The sequence below is a fragment of the Oryza glaberrima genome, chromosome 7, assembly GCF_000147395.1.
Source record: "Oryza glaberrima chromosome 7, OglaRS2, whole genome shotgun sequence".
Lineage (NCBI taxonomy): Eukaryota > Viridiplantae > Streptophyta > Magnoliopsida > Poales > Poaceae > Oryza > Oryza glaberrima.
The window spans coordinates 8,029,946-8,050,199 of NC_068332.1; the positions used below are offsets into that span (position 1 = coordinate 8,029,946).

The 20,254-nt window shown below is 44.7% G+C and overlaps 2 protein-coding genes across 2 annotated transcripts; one reads left to right on the forward strand and one right to left on the reverse strand.

Annotated features, from left to right (window-relative positions):
• The first annotated feature begins 10,610 nt into the window (after positions 1–10,610).
• Positions 10,611–15,778, forward strand: LOC127779192 (mRNA-decapping enzyme-like protein). Its single transcript, XM_052305916.1, has 8 exons — positions 10,611–11,017; positions 11,122–11,162; positions 12,205–12,254; positions 12,636–12,780; positions 13,687–13,743; positions 14,259–14,379; positions 14,554–15,063; positions 15,360–15,778. Exons 1-8 carry the CDS (start codon positions 10,832–10,834, stop codon positions 15,411–15,413), a joined length of 1,164 nt encoding a protein of 387 aa, XP_052161876.1. The 5' UTR covers positions 10,611–10,831; the 3' UTR covers positions 15,414–15,778.
• A 144-nt stretch (positions 15,779–15,922) lies between these two features.
• Positions 15,923–19,402, reverse strand: LOC127779191 (IAA-amino acid hydrolase ILR1-like 7). The gene is made up of 5 exons (XM_052305915.1): positions 18,968–19,402; positions 17,589–17,714; positions 16,971–17,285; positions 16,710–16,838; positions 15,923–16,538 (listed from the first exon to the last, which is right to left on the reverse strand). The coding sequence occupies exons 1-5, from the start codon at positions 19,385–19,387 to the stop codon at positions 16,155–16,157; spliced, it is 1,374 nt and encodes a 457-aa protein (XP_052161875.1). The 5' UTR covers positions 19,388–19,402; the 3' UTR covers positions 15,923–16,154.
• Positions 19,403–20,254: the final 852 nt, after the last annotated feature.

Consider the following 20,254-nt stretch of genomic DNA (forward strand, 5'->3'; position numbering starts at 1 on the left):
ACGTCATCTAAGCCCGAGAAGGGTCCTAGTGCGGCCAAACTTTGTCCTTCCGACAAGAATCACGAGCCGACACGGACAACTTCCGAGGTGACGAGGTCCTGGTGTCCTATCCACAAATCCAGGAAACACACCTTGCAAGCTTGCTGGGTTTTTCTCAACGTACTTCTCCAACTCGTGATGTCTATTGTTCTATTCACAAGACGAAAAATCACGACCTCTCAAGCTGCAAGGTCCTTCTCAGCGCCATGAAGACACCGCCTCCTAAGGTCCAGCAGTCACGAATCTCTCTTAGGGATGCGGACAAGGAACAAGGAGCGACACTGATCTCGGATCAATTCATTGGGATGATCGACATTGATCCCCACGAGCCGTCAGTCCTACACTTGCTCTAAGACTATGGCTCATCATCAACAAGTACACCACGCGACGTATTTGCTATCGGTGGGACCAGCACGTCTGCGCACGCTAACGCAGAAGCGGAGAATCAAGCGGTCACGCCGGTCCAGCACCTCGGGACCATCAACGCAATACTGAGAGAAACCCCCTATGATCCCGTACTCAATGATGATCTCGCATGGTGGACAGAACTACTACGGGAATCAGTAGCCAATCTCAGTAACGCGCTCGAGGAGGCCGCTACCAGAGCACAGCCAGAACAACCGATAGCTGGTGGTGCCGACGGCGAGCCACCGGAGCAACGGACATCGCCTCAACGAGCCACCTCTCCACCTCGCGGCACCGGCGATCTCCGCAACCATCTAAATGGCCGCCGAGAAGCGCGACGCGCGCGGGACAATGAGAATCATTCCCGACATCGCGTCTCTTCACGACGTCGTGAGAACGAAGAGCGAGGAGGCCGCTCGAGCGAAAACCGACACCATGATAATCGTCACAACCGCCACGACCGCGAAGATCGCGAACAACGGACGCCGAACGATACTAGTCGAGGACGCCATCATAACGGTGATGATAATGGAGATCGACGCCGGGACAACAATGGTGGACGACAACAGGATTCTCGAGAACCCGGACGTCGTCCTAGGAATCGGACACCAGAGCCGAGTGATCCATCGTCATCATCATCATCCTCTTCATCTTCATCATCAGAGAGACATCCACGGAGGACGTACGATCGCCGACAACCCACCGCCCCTAGCGCCGGGTGTAGAGCTTTCAATCGTTCGCTACGTGATGTCCGATGGCCTGAGAGATTTCGACCGGGAGCAATAGAGAAGTACGATGGGAGTACCGACCCAGAAGAATTCCTTCAGGTCTACTCCACGGTACTCTATGCTGCCGGAGCAGATGACAACGCGTTAGCAAACTATTTGCAGACGACGTTGAAAGGTTCTGCGCGTTTGTGGCTGATGCACCTCCCGCCCTAATCGATTTCTTCATGGGCAGATCTGTGGCAGCAATTCGTCGCTAACTTCCAAGGAACTTACAAGCGCCACGCGATCGAAGACGATCTACACGCGTTGACACAGAATCCGAGCGAATCTTTGAGGGACTACGTTCGACGCTTTAATGAGTGCAGAAATACAATCCCCGAGATCATCGATGCCTCTGTGATCCATGATTTCAAGACCGGTGTCAGAGATCGCTATACTACTCAGGAGTTGGCAACAAGGCGGATTACGACTACTCGAAGATTGTTCGAGATTGTCGATCGATGCGCTCACGCGGATGACGCACTGAGACGCAAGGGCGATAAGCCGAAGACAGGGGGAGAGAAGAAACCAGCCAAGGACGCACCTGAGTCGAGCAAGAAGAAAAGTCGCAAGAGTGGAAAAAGGAAAGCTCAAGCGGAAGTCCTCGCGGCAGAGTACGCGAACCCTTCCAAGCGCCCAAACCCATAGGGCGGCGACAAGAAGAAAATATGGTGCCCTATACACAAGTCGTACATGCATTCTCTGGAGGATTGCCTCGTCTTCAAAAAGTCGATGGCAAAGCAACTGGCATTGGAGAAGGGCAAGCGAGTACGTGTATTCGACAAGGCCGATGAGGCAGCTACTCAGGACTCAGACTCAGCGTATCCAGATTCCAATCTCCATGTCTCACACATCTTTGGAGGTTCCACAGCGTACTCCTCAAAGCGAGAGTACAAGAAAGTGGAGTGTGAAGTTTGTTCGACATGGCAGTGGGCTGCACCCAAGATGAAGTGGTCTGAACAGAAGATCGAGTTCTCAGATGAGGACCACCCCAAGGCTGTTGTTATCCCAGGACGATATCCGATCGTGGTCGAGCCCACTATTCGGAATATCAAGGTCGCGCGAGTTCTCATCGATGGCGGCAGCTCCATCAACCTTCTCTTCGCCAGCACCTTGGACGCAATGGGGATTCCACGAAGCAAGTTGACACCCACCGATCAACCTTTCCACGGAATCACTCCTCAGTCATCGTCCAAGCCATTGGGCAAGATTACGTTGCCTGTGACTTTCGGCCAAGCAAATAACTTCCGGACGGAGCAGATCACCTTTGATGTAGCTGAATTTGATACAGCATACAATGCCATCATCGGGAGAACTGCACTCGCGAAGTTCATGGCCGCATCTCACTACGCGTATCATATCAAGTGCTCAAGATGCCCGGGCCGAAGGGAACAATCACTATTCAAGGGAACGCAAAGCTGGCGGTCCAATGCGACAAGCAGAGCCTCGACATGGTCGAGCACACGCCTAGCCCACCCGCCACAGCCGAGCCACCCAAGAAAGTAAGCAAAACAACCAAGACGCCGAAACCAGACGATGCAATCAAAATCGTTCCACTCTCCAGTGCCAACCCCGACAAGACAGTCAAGATCGGGGCATCACTGGACAAGAAATAGGAACTCGCGCTCATCACCTTCCTCCGCGACAATGCTGACGTGTTCGCTTGGCAGCCGTCCGACATGCCGGGGGTCCCCAGGGAAGTGATTAAGCACAAACTCATGGCTCGACCCGATGCCAAGCCAGTAAAACAAAAACTACAGAGATTTGCACCAGATCGGAAACAGGCCATACGAGAAGAGCTCAACAAACTTCTAAAAGCTGGTTTCATCAGAGAGGTACTCCATCCAGAGTGGCTAGCCAACCCAGTCATGGTGCGGAAGGCCAACAGGAAGTGGAGGATGTGCGTCGACTTCACCGACCTCAACAAGGCGTGCCTCAAGGATCACTTCCCTCTCCCTCGAATAGACCAACTGGTGGACTCAACAGCTGGTTGTGAGTTGTTAATCTTTCTTGACGCTTACTCTGGCTACCACCAAATCAGCATGGCGAAAGAGGATGAGGAGAAGACAACATTCATCACGCCGTTCAACGTATTCTGCTATGTTAAGATGCCGTTTGGACTGATAACCGCAGGAAACACTTTTCAACACATGGTCCAAGGGGCACTTAGCAATCAGCTTGGGAACAATGTCGAGGCCTACGTCGATGACATTGTTGTCAAGACCAAGACAAGCGACTCATTGATCGACAATCTACGGGAGACGTTCAACACCTCCGGCGATATCGCCTCATGCTCAACCCTGAGAAGTGCACTCTCGGTGTACCATCGGGCAAGCTGCTTGGGTTCCTTGTCTCTGGCAGAGGAATAGAAGAAAATCCCGAGAAGATCAAGGCAATCGAGAATATGAGGTCGCCCACAAGACTCAAGGACGTACATAAGCTAACTGGATGCATGGCGGCACTAAGCAGGTTCGTCACTAGGTTGGGAGAACGAGAACAACCTTTGTTCGCTCTGCTAAAGAAACAAGATAAGTTTGTATGGACACAGGAAGCCGAAGAGGCGTTCATCGCACTCAAACGCTACCTGCCAAATCCCCCTGTACTTGTTGCTCCCCAAACTAATGAAGAACTATTTCTCTATATTGCCGCCACACCATACTCTGTAAGTACTGTCATTGTTGTCGAGAGAGAGAAGGTGCAAAGACCAGTCTACTACGTCAGCGAAGCTCTCCACGACGCAAACACAAGATACCGACAGATCCAAAAATTGCTCTATGCAGTAATCACGACATCAAGAAAGCTACGCCACTACTTCCAAGCCCACAGGGTCACAGTTGTTTCCTCTTTCCCTCTCGGTGAAGTCGTGAGGAACAAAGACGTTGTCGGCCGCATTGCGAAATGGGTAGTCGAACTAAGCCAGTTTGATATCTACTTTGTGCCACGAACAGCCATCAAGTCCCAGGTCCTCACCGACTTCGTAGCCGATTGGACTATGCCTGAAAACAGATCAGACAGTCAAACCGACAACGAGACATGGACAATGGCGTTTGACGGTGCACTCAACAGCCAAGGAGCAGGGGCATGATTCATCTTGACATCACCTTTAGGAGATTAGTTCAAGCATGCAATTCACCTCAACTTCAGGGCGACCAACAACACTGCCGAATACGAACGACTACTCGCTGGGATAAGAGCAGCAGCCGCACTTGGAGTCAAGCGACTGATCGTAAAAGGGGAATCCGAAAATCGGGTGCACAAAGACTACAAGTGCTCTAGCCCCGAGTTGTCTAAGTATCTCGCAGAAGTCAGGAAGCTGGAAAAAAGATTTGATGGGATCGAGGTCCGACACGTATATTGCAAGGACAACATCGAGCCGGACGATCTAGCACGGCGTGCGTCCAGACGAGAGCCACTCGAACCCGGCACCTTTCTGGACATCCTGACAAAGCCATCAGTGAAAGAGGCAAACGACGAAGATAGCCCAGTCGCCCCCGACATCAGCTCGGGGGCTACAGAGGCAGAGCGCGCCGTTGCCGACATCGAGACCACGGACGACTGGCGGACCCCACTCATTAAATTCATAAGCAGCGACGAGTTGCCCGAGGACGATGCAGAAACCGAGAAAATAACCCGTCAAGCAAAAATCTACTGTATGATCGACGACGATCTATATAAGAAGGCGCCAAACGGGGTACTTCTCAAATGCGTCTCGTCCAACGACGGCAGACATCTCCTTCTCGACATACATGAAGGGATATGTGGGTCACACGCCGCCGACCGTATATTGGTCGGAAAAGCTTTTCGACAAGGGTTTTTTTGGCCAACTGCACTCCCCGGCGAGCTGGTGCAGGCTGGTGTAGGTAACCCGCAGAGAACCACGGATCTCCAACAGGTTGTTCTCGAGCTCTGACATGCGGTGCTCGAGCCCCTGCCGTTGCCGCTCGTTGCCGGCCACCAGCTCCCTCATCTTCTGGAGGTCCTCGCGGACCTCCGCCAGGTCACGCGCCAATTTGTCAGCGCGTTCGTTCGCCGATGATGCTGCCGCCGCCCTCGCCTCCGCAATCTCGCGACCTATGCCACGAGCGCCGGCCTGTAGAATGCGCCCCATCTCTATTTGGAGCTCCTCGCAGGTGAGGACGTCAACGGACGGGCCTCGAGCAGGCACAAGATCGCTGGCAGGGCCGCTGGGCGTCGCCTCATGGCTCCTGGGCACGACCACGACATCTGTCGAGGCCACAACAGGAGACGCACTGGAGTTCCCTCCTGACCCATCTTGCGCCGCTTTTGTCCGCACCGCCCTGTGAAAGATTGCCCTCAAGACAGGCTGCAAGAGTTCGACGAATTAACAAAACCTCAAATTCATCGACTTACTTCTCGCCAAGCGTGACAAGCCGCTGCCATCGCGGAGGTGGGGGAGACGCGTCCGAGGCCTAGAGTAAAACGAGCACGATGTGAGGTCAAGATCTTCAGACTACGCGATGAAGGACCGGGAGAGCTTACCGATGGGGTGGGCGTCTTCCGACGATTCCTTGGCGACGTCCACCTTTAGCGACGTCCACTCGTCGTGGCAGCAGCGGCAGCAACATCGGACGCCTCCTTGGCGACGTCCACCTTCAGCGACGCCGCCGCTTGGTGGTCCATGAGCGGCCAGATGATATCAGTTAGAGGGAGAGCCTGCACTACATGAAGTCACAATGCGATCCCGGAAGAAAAAGACAACAGGGCCGTCGAGTACACTCACGTTGATTGCGGCTTCGCGTTCGGCTGCCCCCTTCTCGCAAAGAGGGATGGGGACATTACTCGCCGTTCTAGGGCCACTGATCATCACTTGACCGACGCGGTGCTCCACGGTTTCGCTGTTCAAACCTGTAGATCGAGAACCAGAATCGATAAGTCAGGAGGAACACGCACTTAAGGAATGGAGTCCAAAATACAAGAAAAATACCCCGAGGAGAAACCCGGGTCACGTCCTCCGGCCCAGAATAGTCAAAGGCTGGATGGGCTCGAGCCTGGAGCGGCTAGATCCGCCTACCAATGAAGTCGGCAGCGACTTCATACCCCGACAACCCTCGTACTCGGAGGTCATCGATGATATCGATGAAGGACTGAAGGGAAGGGGTTAAGGTGGGTTTGGCGGTCCAAGACCAAATCTTGTCTGGTTGTTCCTTAGGAACAACGAAGACCGGATCCGAATTTTCTATCTGAAGATAGAACCACCTCGCCCGCCATTTACTACGAGAAGAGGGGCACTGGAAGGGGATGTAGCGTGATTTCAGGCCATCCCGAAGTCGGAAACCGACGCATCCAGATACCCTGTTGGATTCCATCCAACGCAACTCGTAGTATAAACGAAAGAGGTCAAGAAACGGCTCTACCCCAATGTAGGCCTCACAAAGATGTGAAAAAGATACTGAGGAAGGCGATGGAATTGGGGTTCAAATGGAGCAAAGAAAGACCGTAGAAATTCAAGACCAAAAGTAGAAACTCGGAAGGAGGAGGTAGAAAACCACAGAGAATGTAGTCCTCAACCGCAACCATGCGGCCCAGGACAAGCTCGGGTTCAATACCTCCTGGTTCTCTCTCCATGGTCCCGCGACCGGGGAGAGTGCCGTCTTCCTGCAACTTCTTCAGCGACGCGCCGGTGGAAGTGGACTTGTCAAGATCCATAGCGGTCGGAGATCGCCGGAGGAGGGACTGAAATGAGCAAGCTAGGGTTTTGCGGGAGCGGAGAAGATGAGGAGCGCTTGGAGACTGAAAAGTTTTTTCGCAACAGGCGGACTTCAAAATGGATCCCCAAAACTCCTTTAAATAGGCGCACTACCGACGGTGCAAATTCCAAGGAAAGGAGAGAGATGCCCACCAGAAATTTCTGGGTCCGTTACGTGCGGCGGTTTTTGGACTTCAATTTAAACTCACTCATGACTGTTGAACTTCGCATGGTGTTGTTGACTACTCCTAGTCTTTACGGTTCTTACACGAGATCGACCAGTCGAGAACGACAACAACCTCGACATCAGAAGTCGCGATCGGTCACCTGAGTTCATTTAAGCAGAAGTCGGGGGGCTACTGTCAGGGTTATGGATAAGGTATACCCTTTACCCTTGGATATATGTCATGCATCGATATGGTATACCTGCGCGTATATGAACGTTCTCTGTGCACACTAAGGAAATTCATCACGGAGTCCACATATGGAAAGATTCCTACTCGGATAGAACTAGGTCATCACTGTATCATGCAGGGTCCAATGTCTCCGAGTCCTACTTGGAAACCAACTGACCTGTGGTATAAAAGGGACCCCCCGGGAGGACCTAAGGCATCGAATCTTACTGCCAACACATATGCCACAGCCTACTAAGCCGGAGCCTACAGGAGCCAAGTCGCCGGGTGATCTAGTTGAAGCAACTCGACTACGGTCTTGTCGGTATCATCGAGTTCTGCTATTCCCTTTGTAATCTGTGGTTTTCACTATATAATCCCATATCAACTGGATTAGGACTATTACCCATCAAGGGGCCTAAACCAGTATAATCTATGTTTTCTGTTTCCTTGATGTCATATTACGTATATCCTCATACCGGCGTACCCCAATACCCTCTGTATCCGGTTTATGGGTATCCCCCGTCAACATATAGTTTATGAAACAAGTTTTTAAATATGTACTTTTGTGATAGATTGTACAAAGTACCTGTAATTTTGTGATAAATAGACACACTAAATCTGTAGTTTTATGAAACAAGCTCTTAAATATGTTGTTTTGAGATAAATAGTGCAAAATACATGTAGTTTTGTGAAATTTACTCTAGAATGTTATATGTATTAAACTATGAGATAATCCAAGAAATACCATTGGTAAGTGTCCAAATCCAAGGAATGCCATCGACAAACGTGAAATAGTGCAAAATATATGTAGTTTTATGAAATTTACTCTAGAATGTTATATGTATTAAACTATGAGATAATCCAAGAAATACCATTGGTAAGTGTCCAAATCCAAGGAATGCCATCGACAAACGTGAGTTCCAAGAAATACCATCGTACAAATGATTTTGTCCCAAAAATGTTATCGCCGTTAGGGTTTCATCCTCCCCACGCTGTTAAATACACTGTTCATCATATAGCACTTAACGACGCGGGACGGACGGAACCCTAACGGCGATGGCATTTTTGGGACAAAATCATTTGTACAATGGCATTTCTTGGAACTCACACTTATCGATGGTATTTCTTAGATTTAGACACTTGTTAATGGTATGTTTTGGATTATCTCTTAAACTATCTATTAAATTGTCCAATAATTAATGGACACCATCCTTCTATCTCAGATGATGATGATGATGATGATGATGTCACTACTGTTTATTACCTTAGGGCATGTATAAAGAAAGAGTTTGATGCGGGCTTTTGTTAGTACATATCACTTGGAGACTATCCTCCTACAACAATGGTTGAGACAAAGACCTCTTAACCATTAATGCATTGAAATAATTTTTTGTTACTCTTATTTTCTTTTGTTCTTCCATGCAAAAAAAATTTTCTTTAACTAGGTGATACCCCACGCTTTGCTGTGGGATTCACGAATAAGTATACGTTAAATATATATTGTCGAAATGATGGAAGTTGAAATATTGAGAAAATAATGTGAGGAAGATGATTTGACACATACTTTTTGAGCTCTATAATATAATATTGTAGATAATATGTCATGCTTGCATGGGATTTAAAATAGTCTAGAATAGTAATTGCTAGTGAGTGAAGATATGACATGCTTGCATGGGATTTTAAATGTGCTAGAATAGTAATTGCTAGTGGGTGATGATGTGGCATGATTGCATGTTGAGCTTTAGCTTTAGTGGGTACCAACTATATAGAAAGTATAGATACATACTAAGAGTCAACTCTAAGCCGCATGCGTAGCAATGATGTTTTCGTTTTGCTCTCCTCAAATACTTGCATGGCAATAGAAAAAGCCTATTAATAGCACCGTTGTAAATTAAATGCGAGTTATACGTAAGTTGGAAGAAAAAATCTGAGCTAGATTACTAAGCAAATTCCTTACCATGCTTAGGAAGAGAAGTTATGACAACTTAATCCAGTGATGAACTTCTAACAAGTTTATTTAATTGCCGGTGTAGTAAGATATTTTCTATAGAGAGGAATACATAAATGTTCAAAATTATGGGACACATAAATAAAAACACCTTTTCAAAATTGTCCACTCATTTTTTTAAATAGAATACAACGTACGCGCTCTTATAAACGCGTGCACATTCACCCATGAGCACTTTGGGCACATATCTGAGATTCATGAAATCACCGTAAGTAGGTATATCGTAGTTGATATGTACGTCGTCTACCACTGGAAAAAATAATTATAGCCATAAATACGAGCCTTCTTGCCAAATCTAGTACTTAACCCGAGTGAGTAGGTTCCATCACCAAGAACCTAACCAATTAACCAATTAATGCTCACTTTGCAATGGTCCCTCGTATTTAACATAATATTAAACTTTAGTTATCATAAAGAGATTTGCTATATTTTTTTTCAATTATCTAAGACTGCACATTACCAAGCTGGAATTACACTGCTATAGAACGCACACCTTTCTCCGGGCCATTTTATATTTATTTAACTACAAAATTTATCAAACTACATTGTTTTACTTTATTTTTAATCTAAGTTTGAATATTTTTTACAGACTTTGTATTTTTTTTGAACAATAAATCTATCTTATATTTAGGGATATATTACTTTATCGTTCTATCTCTTTATACTTGGTCTTAACTAGAAAAATGCCCATGTATTGCAACGGGTAAAGCCTATTTTAACCTTTTTATTGTTATATGGTTTACTTAATATGAAATTAACTGTGGGAGTTCGTTTTGATATATATATTTTTAGAAAATCATGAGTTGCAGTTAGGAGTCCAATCGTTTCAAGTTAGCATGCGAGTTTTTTTAAACAGATTTCTTATATAATTCCTTCTGTATTATTAAAAGTGAATGATCTTAAAAACCAACTCAAATACGGATATATATTTCCAAAACCAAATGAAATTAAAAACTGACTCATACACGGATGACGTAAAATATTGGCAAAAAAATCTTTAATTTTTATAATAGTAGAAATAAGCGATAGAGTGGTGGCCCTGATGGGTTCCACCAAATTTACTCACAAAAAAATTTCTCGAGCTTTTCTTTTAAAAGGAAAAAAAATAAAGCAAGTGACGTCTCACGTGCAGCCGGGATATCCAACAGCAGAGATACGGCTGACAACACAACGCAACACAACACCACACAACATCCCTTTCCTCGTATCCAAATTTCCGAATTAATATTAATCTAATTCAATTCAATTTAACTCCAAAAAATCCAAAAAATTAAATCCCTTTTTATTTCTTCCGAGTTCCGCTTCTTCTCCTTCTCTCTCTCTCTCTCTCTCTCTTCCCACGCGCGGCCAAAATTCGCCAAATCGACTCCTCGAATCATCCGAATCGAATCGCCCACTTCTCCTCTCGATCCGTCCTCCAAACCCTAGAAGCGAAGCAGGGAGACGCCGCCATTAGGGTTAGGGTTTGCTCCTCCTCCTCTTCCCTCTACACGAGGCGGCGCTGGCGTCCATGGCGCACGGCGGCGGCGGCGGCGGCGGGAGGGCGAAGGTGACGCCGAACCTGGCGATGGACGAGGAGGGGACGCGGGTGCTCAACATCACCGTGCTCCAGCGCCTCGACCCCGCCGTCGAGGACATCCTCATCACCGCCGGCCACGTCACGCTCTACGACTTCGACACCAACCTCAACCAGTGGGTAAGATGGCTTTTGTTTTTTTGTTATCTCTTCGATTCGTGGCTCGGTTGCTTCGCTTGGTTATATGCTTCATGTCGATTTGGCCTGATTTGTTGTCGTTGCAGAGCCGGAAGGATGTGGAGGGGTCGCTCTTCGTTGTCAAGAGGTTCGTTCCAGGATTTGGTTCCTTCTTGTGTCTGAATTTGCTGATTTTAGTTTTCGGTTACTGTTTACCTGTTAGATGAAAGGTGTTACACGCCTCTAGTGATTGAGTTTGTTGAACGTATTGGGTGTCATTTGATTAGAATGATGAATGCAATATCATGCAGAACCTAGTGCTGATTAGTAGGTTTGCTTAGCAGAGGATCTTGGAGGTAGCTTTCATGAATTTTCGTTCAATATAGCATTATAGCTACAACTATTTCTTTAACACAGTGAATGACAGCGTTGAAGTGGCCCCTGTTCATTTTGTCAAGATCTTTATTTATTACAAAACAAAAGGGTTGTAAAGATATTCGGTGGTTGGTGAATAAAGTCCTAATTGTAAACATTGCAATCATTTTGTCGATTTTTCTTCTCTTGGTGCATTACATGCCCAAGTATGTTTTGTGTAAGAGTACACAATTATATTAATACTAATTTTGATATTAGAAGATTGCCAGATGAGATAGAAAACTTTGGCAGGGGATGGTGCTTTTTTGCAACTGTATTCTGCCAACATTACAGCATTTACACTTCTTGGCAATGCTTTGTCAGCACATTTGGTTTTGAATGCATTTCAGTGCTTAGGGGTTCAAGTGTTCCCATTTTGGAGAATGGATGATGAAACAGTCTGAAAATACCCAAAAAAAAAGGAACAGATAGAGTGCACATGTAACTGTGGAACATGGGAATTTTCAAATGAAATGCATCCCTGGTATCTAGAGCAACAAAGGAAAGAAACACCGCTTAGTCCATATTGATAGTGAATGACTGAATTCTCATTTTTATACAGTACACCATGGATATACCACATCCTTCAAATGATTGGATATACTTCAAATGGTGCAATGTGCCCTTTTTGCAAAGAGAATGTAGGAACCAACATTTTACTTAACCATATGTCTTGATATCTTGTCTCTTAATCATCAAATAATGCAAATGTATTAAAGTACCAATGAATCACATTTACTAGTTGTGTTGAATACCATTACATTTTTGCAATGCAGGAATGCGCAGCCCAGATTCCAGTTTGTTGTCATGAATCGTCGTAATACAGGTACGCTGCATGAAAATTTTCTTGGTTTTCTTAGAGTTGAAGTTTCTATAATTGGCTATGTTACAACCTTTGTAAAACCTGTGCGTGAAATTGTCAATCTCACTTGTCACACATGATTGTCATTATCAATGTGCATTTGGGAACTTGTATCGGCTTATTTGTGAATTATTATTCATTGAAAAATAGTTAAACTTCAATGCTAGCAGCTCTCTGATGAGCTTCATTACAAAACAGTTGATATTTTTGTAGAAACTTCATATTACAAACCACATAAACTCTAGGGTCAAGCAGCGTTTTGGGAGCTTTTTTGTTTGTGTTACAAGACACATTCTTCTTCTATGTTGATTTCTTAGTATTTGGTTTCCTTCATCTTATCAACAGATAATTTAGTTGAAGATCTCCTGGGAGATTTTGAATATCAGCTTCAGGTTCCCTATATAATGTATCGCAATGCTGCACAAGAAGTTATTGGCATTTGGTTTTATAATTCCCAGGAATGTGAAGAAGTTGCAAATCTTTTTAGCAGGTAAATTCGTATTTCCTACAAATAATGCTCCTTTAGTCCTTTTAGACTTTAGTGTCTTTGTGGACCGTGCTCCTAGTTTCTTGTTGTAGATTGTCTGGTTCATGTATCTTGCTGCTTGTATATGTAGAATGACCTGAAATATCAACTATTTGTTTTGAGAAAATGTGTATGTCGAGTTACATCAACATAAATTATCCTTGTAAACATCACTTTCTAATGCCAACTCCTGAAAAGTTCAGCCCAAAGGGGTAATATGAGATGAGCAGTGTCTACGGGTCACTGAAAAAAGGACATGTGAGTCATAGCCTCACAGGAATGATAATATGCAAGGGATTAAATATTTTGGTCCACAGTAGTACTCACATATAGCTGGTTATACAAATAGTAAGAAAAATATTTCATCTCTCCATATGGTATATCGTGTGATTTTCTGTTCTGACTTGTATAATTTGTAGTTTGCATGCCAAATATATCAGGGCCGGCTTGCTTTTGTTGTTCTACATTGTGGAATCTGTCATTACTGTAACCGGCTTAATTAACTGTTATACCTGAACGATAGAAAAAGAATTATTTTTCTAAACTGCCACAATGTTAAACAGAACCAATCTTCACTTTGTCAGTATGTCACACTTCCAGTTTATCTTGCTTTTATTATATAGTTAAAATTGTATATCAATTATATGACATTTTGAAAGTTAAAATTATCGTGGATGGGAGGTACAATAAAAGAATATCTCTACATCTCATTGATAAGCTAACTTCTTACTTTGCTCACTTTAGGTCAGTTTAGTTAGAATTTAGAGCTTGCATAAGTTTAAGGCTAAATGATCTAGTAGCAATGTGCTTGTTTCATAAGTCGAGGCTTCACACTTTCTTATATTATTTTTTCACTTCCTGATCGTGAAGGATATTGAATGCATTCTCCAAAGCAACTCCGAAGCCAAAGGCTCCCTCTATTAAAAGGTACCTAAATGTGTGTTTTGCGCTTTTTGCGCTACATTTCTTGATTTGATTGTAGAAGTTGTGCTAATCAACATGATTATATGAAATATTACTTTACTTTGTTATGGAGCTTTTAAGAATATTTGTTGGTTTATCAAACAAGATTTAGAATGCTTCTATTTAGATAGTTGAAAATTTTGTAGTACTTGAGGTTTCACATAGATCAGGTGGTTGAATCTTTTAACCAGAAGATATGTACAGTAGAAGTTACTGAAGGCATGTGTGTTGAACGGATTCCATCCTTTTTTCTTGCAACCTTTTGCATGCCAGACATTTCTGTACTCAGATTAGCATGCAATCAATTATTCAATTTAAAATGAGATTAACATGACTCGTGGCTACTGCTTTTTGTTCATTTAATATTGTATCTTACTGCTGTATTGTAAACCATTCCCTTAATTTGTTGCTTTTGAATGTATATTTGCCATAAACTATGTTATTGTAATAGTGTTATACTGTCATCGATCTTATTTCAGTGAATTTGAAGAGCTGGAAGCAGCACCTACTTTGGTTGAAGGTCCACTAGAGCCTCAAACATCGAATATCATACCAGCTACTACCCATGTCCAGGAGGATCCGTTATCTGCATTCTTCAGTGTACGGAAAGTTTGAAATGAGGCTTTTTCTCTGCAGCTTCACTTTGTATCATATATTCATATGATCTGCTCATCTCCGTTCTAATCTAGCTTGTTTGCAATGGAAGCGTTCTATAATTTCTTCAAGATAGAATTTTGTATTTTTAGTCTAACAAATTTGGGTCTCTTGGAACAGGGAGCTATAAATGTTGGCAGTGCCTCCGGTTTATCAGTTGCAGGACAGTTAAATCAATCTTTTGGGTCTACTCCTTTATCTTCACATGCACCAACAAGTATCAGTATATCTCAGCCTCCAGCTGTGCACCATTTGCTCCCTTCTCAAACTTCATCAGTAATATCCCCTGATGTTCATGGTGGAACTGGTGCTGTGGTCAACAGGTCAGCAAGCCTTCTAAATCCATCACTTTTTTCACCATTGACATCTTCTCAGACAACAATGGCCCGCACCAATCCTGTGGCACCTACTGCTCCACCTCAACATCCTCGCATCACTCAGCAACCACACAGTGCTCCCTTGCTTCAACCCTTTCCGTTACCTACAGCATCGCCTTCTCCACCATATGGGACTCCGTTACTTCAACCATTTCCGCCACCAAATCCATCCCCATCTCTTGCATCAGCACCGGTGTACAGCCCAGTACTGTCCAGAGAAAAAGTTAGGGATGCATTACTTAGGCTTGTTGAGGTATGCTGCAATAGCAATTTATGCACATTTCATGATTTATCTTTGTTGGCTCTCAGAGTTAAATTTTGTGATGAATTGAGTTAAGGCTTCAATTGAGGCATCCTGCAGGGCCTCATGCTTTGCTTAAATCATAGACATTTCCTGTTTCATTGTCTTGTGCATAATTCCCGTTGTACTAAGATGTCTCTCTAAGTTAGACTTACAAGCCAGTGACACTTTATACCTTTATTTGCTAGCTATATTCCTGCATCTTTGGATAGACAATTATTAACTGTTATGAGTGTTCTTTATGCCAGAATGATGATTTCATCGATTTAGTCTACCGGGAGATTGTGAAAGGACAGAATTAACATTTCAAGACAGCCTTCCTTCCAACAGGCTTGGTTTATGTTTTAGACTAGGGACTTTTATCATCTTTCGTCAGCTATTCAAGTTGCAGGACATGCTACTGTATATTTGTTGGTGTAAGTCCATAGGTGCACCATCCTCCATTGGCGGAGTTTGTATTTAAGTACCATTTTCATATCTGTAAAGACGAACTGAATCTATCTGCACGTTGGAATATTATGTGTTGTATATCCTTGGTGCAGAAAAGTTTGCTCCATACATATCTGAAATCTTTGGTTTTGGTCGCATGCGAAATTGTAAGCCAGTTTCGTACATATATTTAGTATTGAAAAAACAAGTCATGATGATTAACAGATGATTTCACTTATGACAATGCATTGCCAAGATGAATATGACCAAATAGCAAATTTCTTACTACCGACCGGGCCAGAATAAACCATTAATTCAGTCAAATTTTGGATACTTATTATTACTAGGGGCAAATTAACTTTGGCTGGCAGCTCGCTTGTGCTTTGCGGTGTAATTCACTCTATTATTATTTACCTTTATGCAAAATCTTGTACTAAATCTACAACTTTCTGCTTCCAATGTAGAAGCAGAAAACACGAGTATTTCAAAAGCCACTGAAAGCCTTAGGCCTCCTTTGGAACACACAAAATTCCCATGTTTTTTTTTTTACAAGAACTTACACCATTTTCTGTGAAATTCATATGAAATCCCCATGTTTACATGAAAAGGAGGCCTTAGAACGTAGCCGTAGATGCGTGCTTGTTCAAGTACTCCATGGCGACGGCCGCGTGGAAGGCGGCTCCTACCGGAAGCACATCCTCGTCGACGACGAAGTGTGGGGAGTGCAGCGGGTACACCTTCCGCATGGTCGTCTCGTTGCCGACGCCGATCATGAAGAACGCCGCCGGGAACCTCTGCGCGTAGAAGGCGAAGTCCTCGCCGCCCATGAACGGGGTGCCCACCTTGACGCCGTCTTCCCCGAGCACGTCCACGGCCACGGCCCTGGCGTGGTGGTACATCCCTTCGTCGTTCACGGTGGCCGGGTACGGGATGCGTTCCTCCTCCATGAAGTCGACGGTGGCGGTGCACCGGTGCACGGTCGCGTGCGCTTCGACGATCTGACAGAGAAGCATTTGTCATGTTGTTGATTGATCATTTGCGGTTATGGATTTACAAGGGCAGTGGAGAATTGTAAGCTGTTGGGGAGGACTATTTTTGTCTAATTCTGATGAAGCTATGCTCAGAGCTTGAGATAGATTGGAGAAGAGTGCTTCTTTGCTCATGCTTACCTCTTTGATCCTCTTCTTGAGATATGAGAGGCCTTCTGATGTCAAGCTCCTGAAGGTGCCACCGAAAGATACCGACTCTGGGATGACATTGTAGGCATCGCCTCCTTTCATGAATGTCACGGAGATCACCTGACAGTAGCGAAAGGAGATGGTGATGTTATTTACTGCCAAGGAACACATCTGATGAACAGACTATGACATCAGGTGACATAAGGTAGGCTGGAAATTAGGAGAGTATATGCGATGCAGTCAAACACATACCGCAGCCTCAAGAGGATCAGTTTCCCGGGCTACGATCTGCTGGAGGCTGACGATGGCAGAGGATGCAGTGAGGATGGGGTCGACGGCGTTGTGTGGGCCTGCAGCATGACCACCCTTCCCAGTGATCGTTGCAAGAAACCGGCCTGATGCTGCAAGAAATGGCCCTGGCCTGGAGGTGACGGTGCCTACTTGAATTCTTGGATCAACGTGCAAGCCAAAAATGGCTGACACATCATCTAGCACGCCTTCTTGTAGAACATAGCGTGCGCCAGCATAACCTTCCTCTGCTGGCTGGAAGACGAGCTTCACAGTACCCTAACAGAAAACATGAAAGGCCTCCATTGGTTATCAAATAAGATTATTTTAGATTTATATCCAGTGTTTGGGAGATTACAGGAATCTTGTCAGTGGATTGATGATGCATCAACTCAACTTATCTTATGAACAATGAAGCCTTTCTGTACACATTTTAATGAGCACAAGCGATTATCAGTACTGTCAGTGGTCACCCTAAGATTTTCTACCCAAGTGACTACGTTGTATAATGATCCTAATTTGCTAGGATCAAGCTCAAGTAATCAAGTTGACAAGTTACGGTCAATGCACAATGGTCAGTACCTTAAGGTCATCCTTCCGAGATTGAAGTAGCTTGGCAGCTCCTAGAAGCATAGTGGTGTGAGCATCATGTCCACAAGCATGCATCTTTCCGCTTTCCTCACTCTTGTGTTCCCAATCTACCAATTCCTTCCAAACAGTGAGCACAGCGAGAAAATAGAAGTGTTAATAAAATATGAAGAGTACTTACAAAAGTGTAACATGTGTTGTTAGATGGAGAGTTCTTTTTGTGCAAAAGCTATGGAATACATTTAGATCCAAGTAACATCTCCTTTACAATATCAGTAGAAAATTCAATCTTGGACACACTTGTTCCAATATTTTGTTATTCAATCAAGTACAAATTGTTTTAGAAAGCATATAATCAAACTTTACTATCTTTTATCTTTCATAAGCCAATTTAGGTCGATTATATGAAAAATACCATTGTCCTTATCAAAATTTTTCATAATATATAAAGATCTTTTATTCTTTTAGTTACATATATCCATATAAAACAGTGCAAGAGATAGATATTGGAGACTATACCATTGTCCAAAACATCATATGATTCTTGATCAGATGGAGTAATTATTTTCTTGCTTGTCAGAATGTCAGTCACGGTACATTGAACTCAAGTTGCAGGAAGGATTGCACTTAAACATGCCTCAGTTTATCTAGATTGCACTTAAACATGCTTCAGTTTATCTAGAAGGCGCAAGTATAAACAACACTAGTAGTACACCAATTTTCCTACTGTCCTTTGTTTCCCATATATATTGCCCATCCGATTCGATGATGCAATAGATTTATAGTGTACTGATAACTGGCAATTGGTTGGTATAAGTATTTTTACAGCTCAATAAAGTTACGAGTAAACATCACGTGGTATCCAAACAGATTACACAACAACAACGAAATGCAAAAACTCTAGCACCTCATGGAGGAATGCAAGATAGCCTAGCCCAAAGCAGAGGCCAGAGATGCACGCCTGATCATCAATTTTGCCTTTAATTCCTTCTGCTATCCATTTATCAATGTTTTGTTGGGTCATCCGAGGTGTTAATGAATATATTGTACGAACTAACAGGCTCGGTTATGATATATAATTGAGATAATTTTGTAACAGCAATTGACTAATTTTCACTACAGTGAGTAAGCAATCATCAATTGTGGCAAGCTCCATTTCACTAAGCAGAGGTCAATGCATCACGGTCAATGCATCACGAACCAATCAGATTTGACATAATAATTTGAAACAACCTGAATCTAATCAGTACTCCAATCCACTGGAAATTATCCCCGACAACCCAAATTAGCCGTTCATCTTCTCCCTCCCAAGAGAATCCACCCGGAATCAATCAATCAATCACACGATCCTAATCAAGAGGAGGAGAGAGTACCTGCAGGGGGAGCGCGTCCATGTCCGCCCTGAGCGCGAAGACGGTCCCGGCCCCAGCGCCGTCGCCGCCGGCGATGGTGGCGACGACGCCGGTGCGGGCGACGGGCCACTCGTAGGGGACCCCGATCGCGTCGAGCTCGGCGCGGACGAGCTCGCTGGTGCGGACCTCCTCGAACGCCAGCTCCGGGTGCCGGTGGATGCTCCGCCGCAGGCCGCGCAGCCACGCCGCGAACCCCGGCGCGCGCGCCGCGGACAGGAGCTCGCCGCCGCTGCCGCCGCCGCCGCCTCCCGCGGGCGCCGCATCCGCCGCGGCCGCCGCCGCGTGCGGCGAGGGGTGGGACGCGAAGAGGACGAGGAGGAGGAGGAGGAGGGGGAGGGCGAGAGGGAGGGGAGACGAGGATGAGGAGGCGGCCATGGCCATGGCGAGTGGAGTAGCTTGTTTTACTTTTCTTTTTCGGAAGTAAATTTCATTTTCACCACCTTTAGGTTGGGTTTGATGGTTGCGTTTGATTGCGAAGGTTGAGAACCTTCCTTCCGCCACGAAAAATAAAACGATTCATTAGCGCATGACGAGTAAATTACAGTTTGTGTCAATTTTTATCTTTAAAATTTTACTTTGAATTATTCTACACTAAATTTTTTACTTTGGACCGGTTAACTTTGCCATATTTTCGATTTAGACCACTCAACTCTCTTTAGGCCCTTCACAGTGCACCATGCCCCTAGTCCATCTTTCCAACTGCCCCCTAAGAAATAGGAGATGAAGACACACACAGAGCAACAGACCATCCAGTGCAGCATTTCTTCATATGGGCCCCACTATATTACGGGGAAGCAGCAGACGCACATAGAAAGAGAGGCGCAGTTTCTTTTTTTGGCGTGAGGGAGCCGGACCCTCGCTAGGACAGGAAAGCCTTGCAAAGACACGGGACCCACCTCTTTTTTTCTCTACGTCAACATTAAGCCTAGCTGGACCAACAAGGTAACTCGCCACATCAATGCACTGTGAAGGGACTTACTATTTATGTTATCTCTATTTTGGTTAACATATAGCTTGCATATAGACGGGAAAATTCACCGATGTATCAAAACCGATTTGATTGAGATTGTTGATGGATGCTGAAGAAATTATTTGGGGGTGGTAAAAAAAATAGCGAACATACCCGGTCCAAAGTGAACAAATTGGTTAAGGGTGACCCAAAGTGAAATATAGATAATAAAATTTGGCTGAAATTGCAATTCACTCATTAAGTATTAAATAGAAAATAGATTAATATATTTTTAAGCA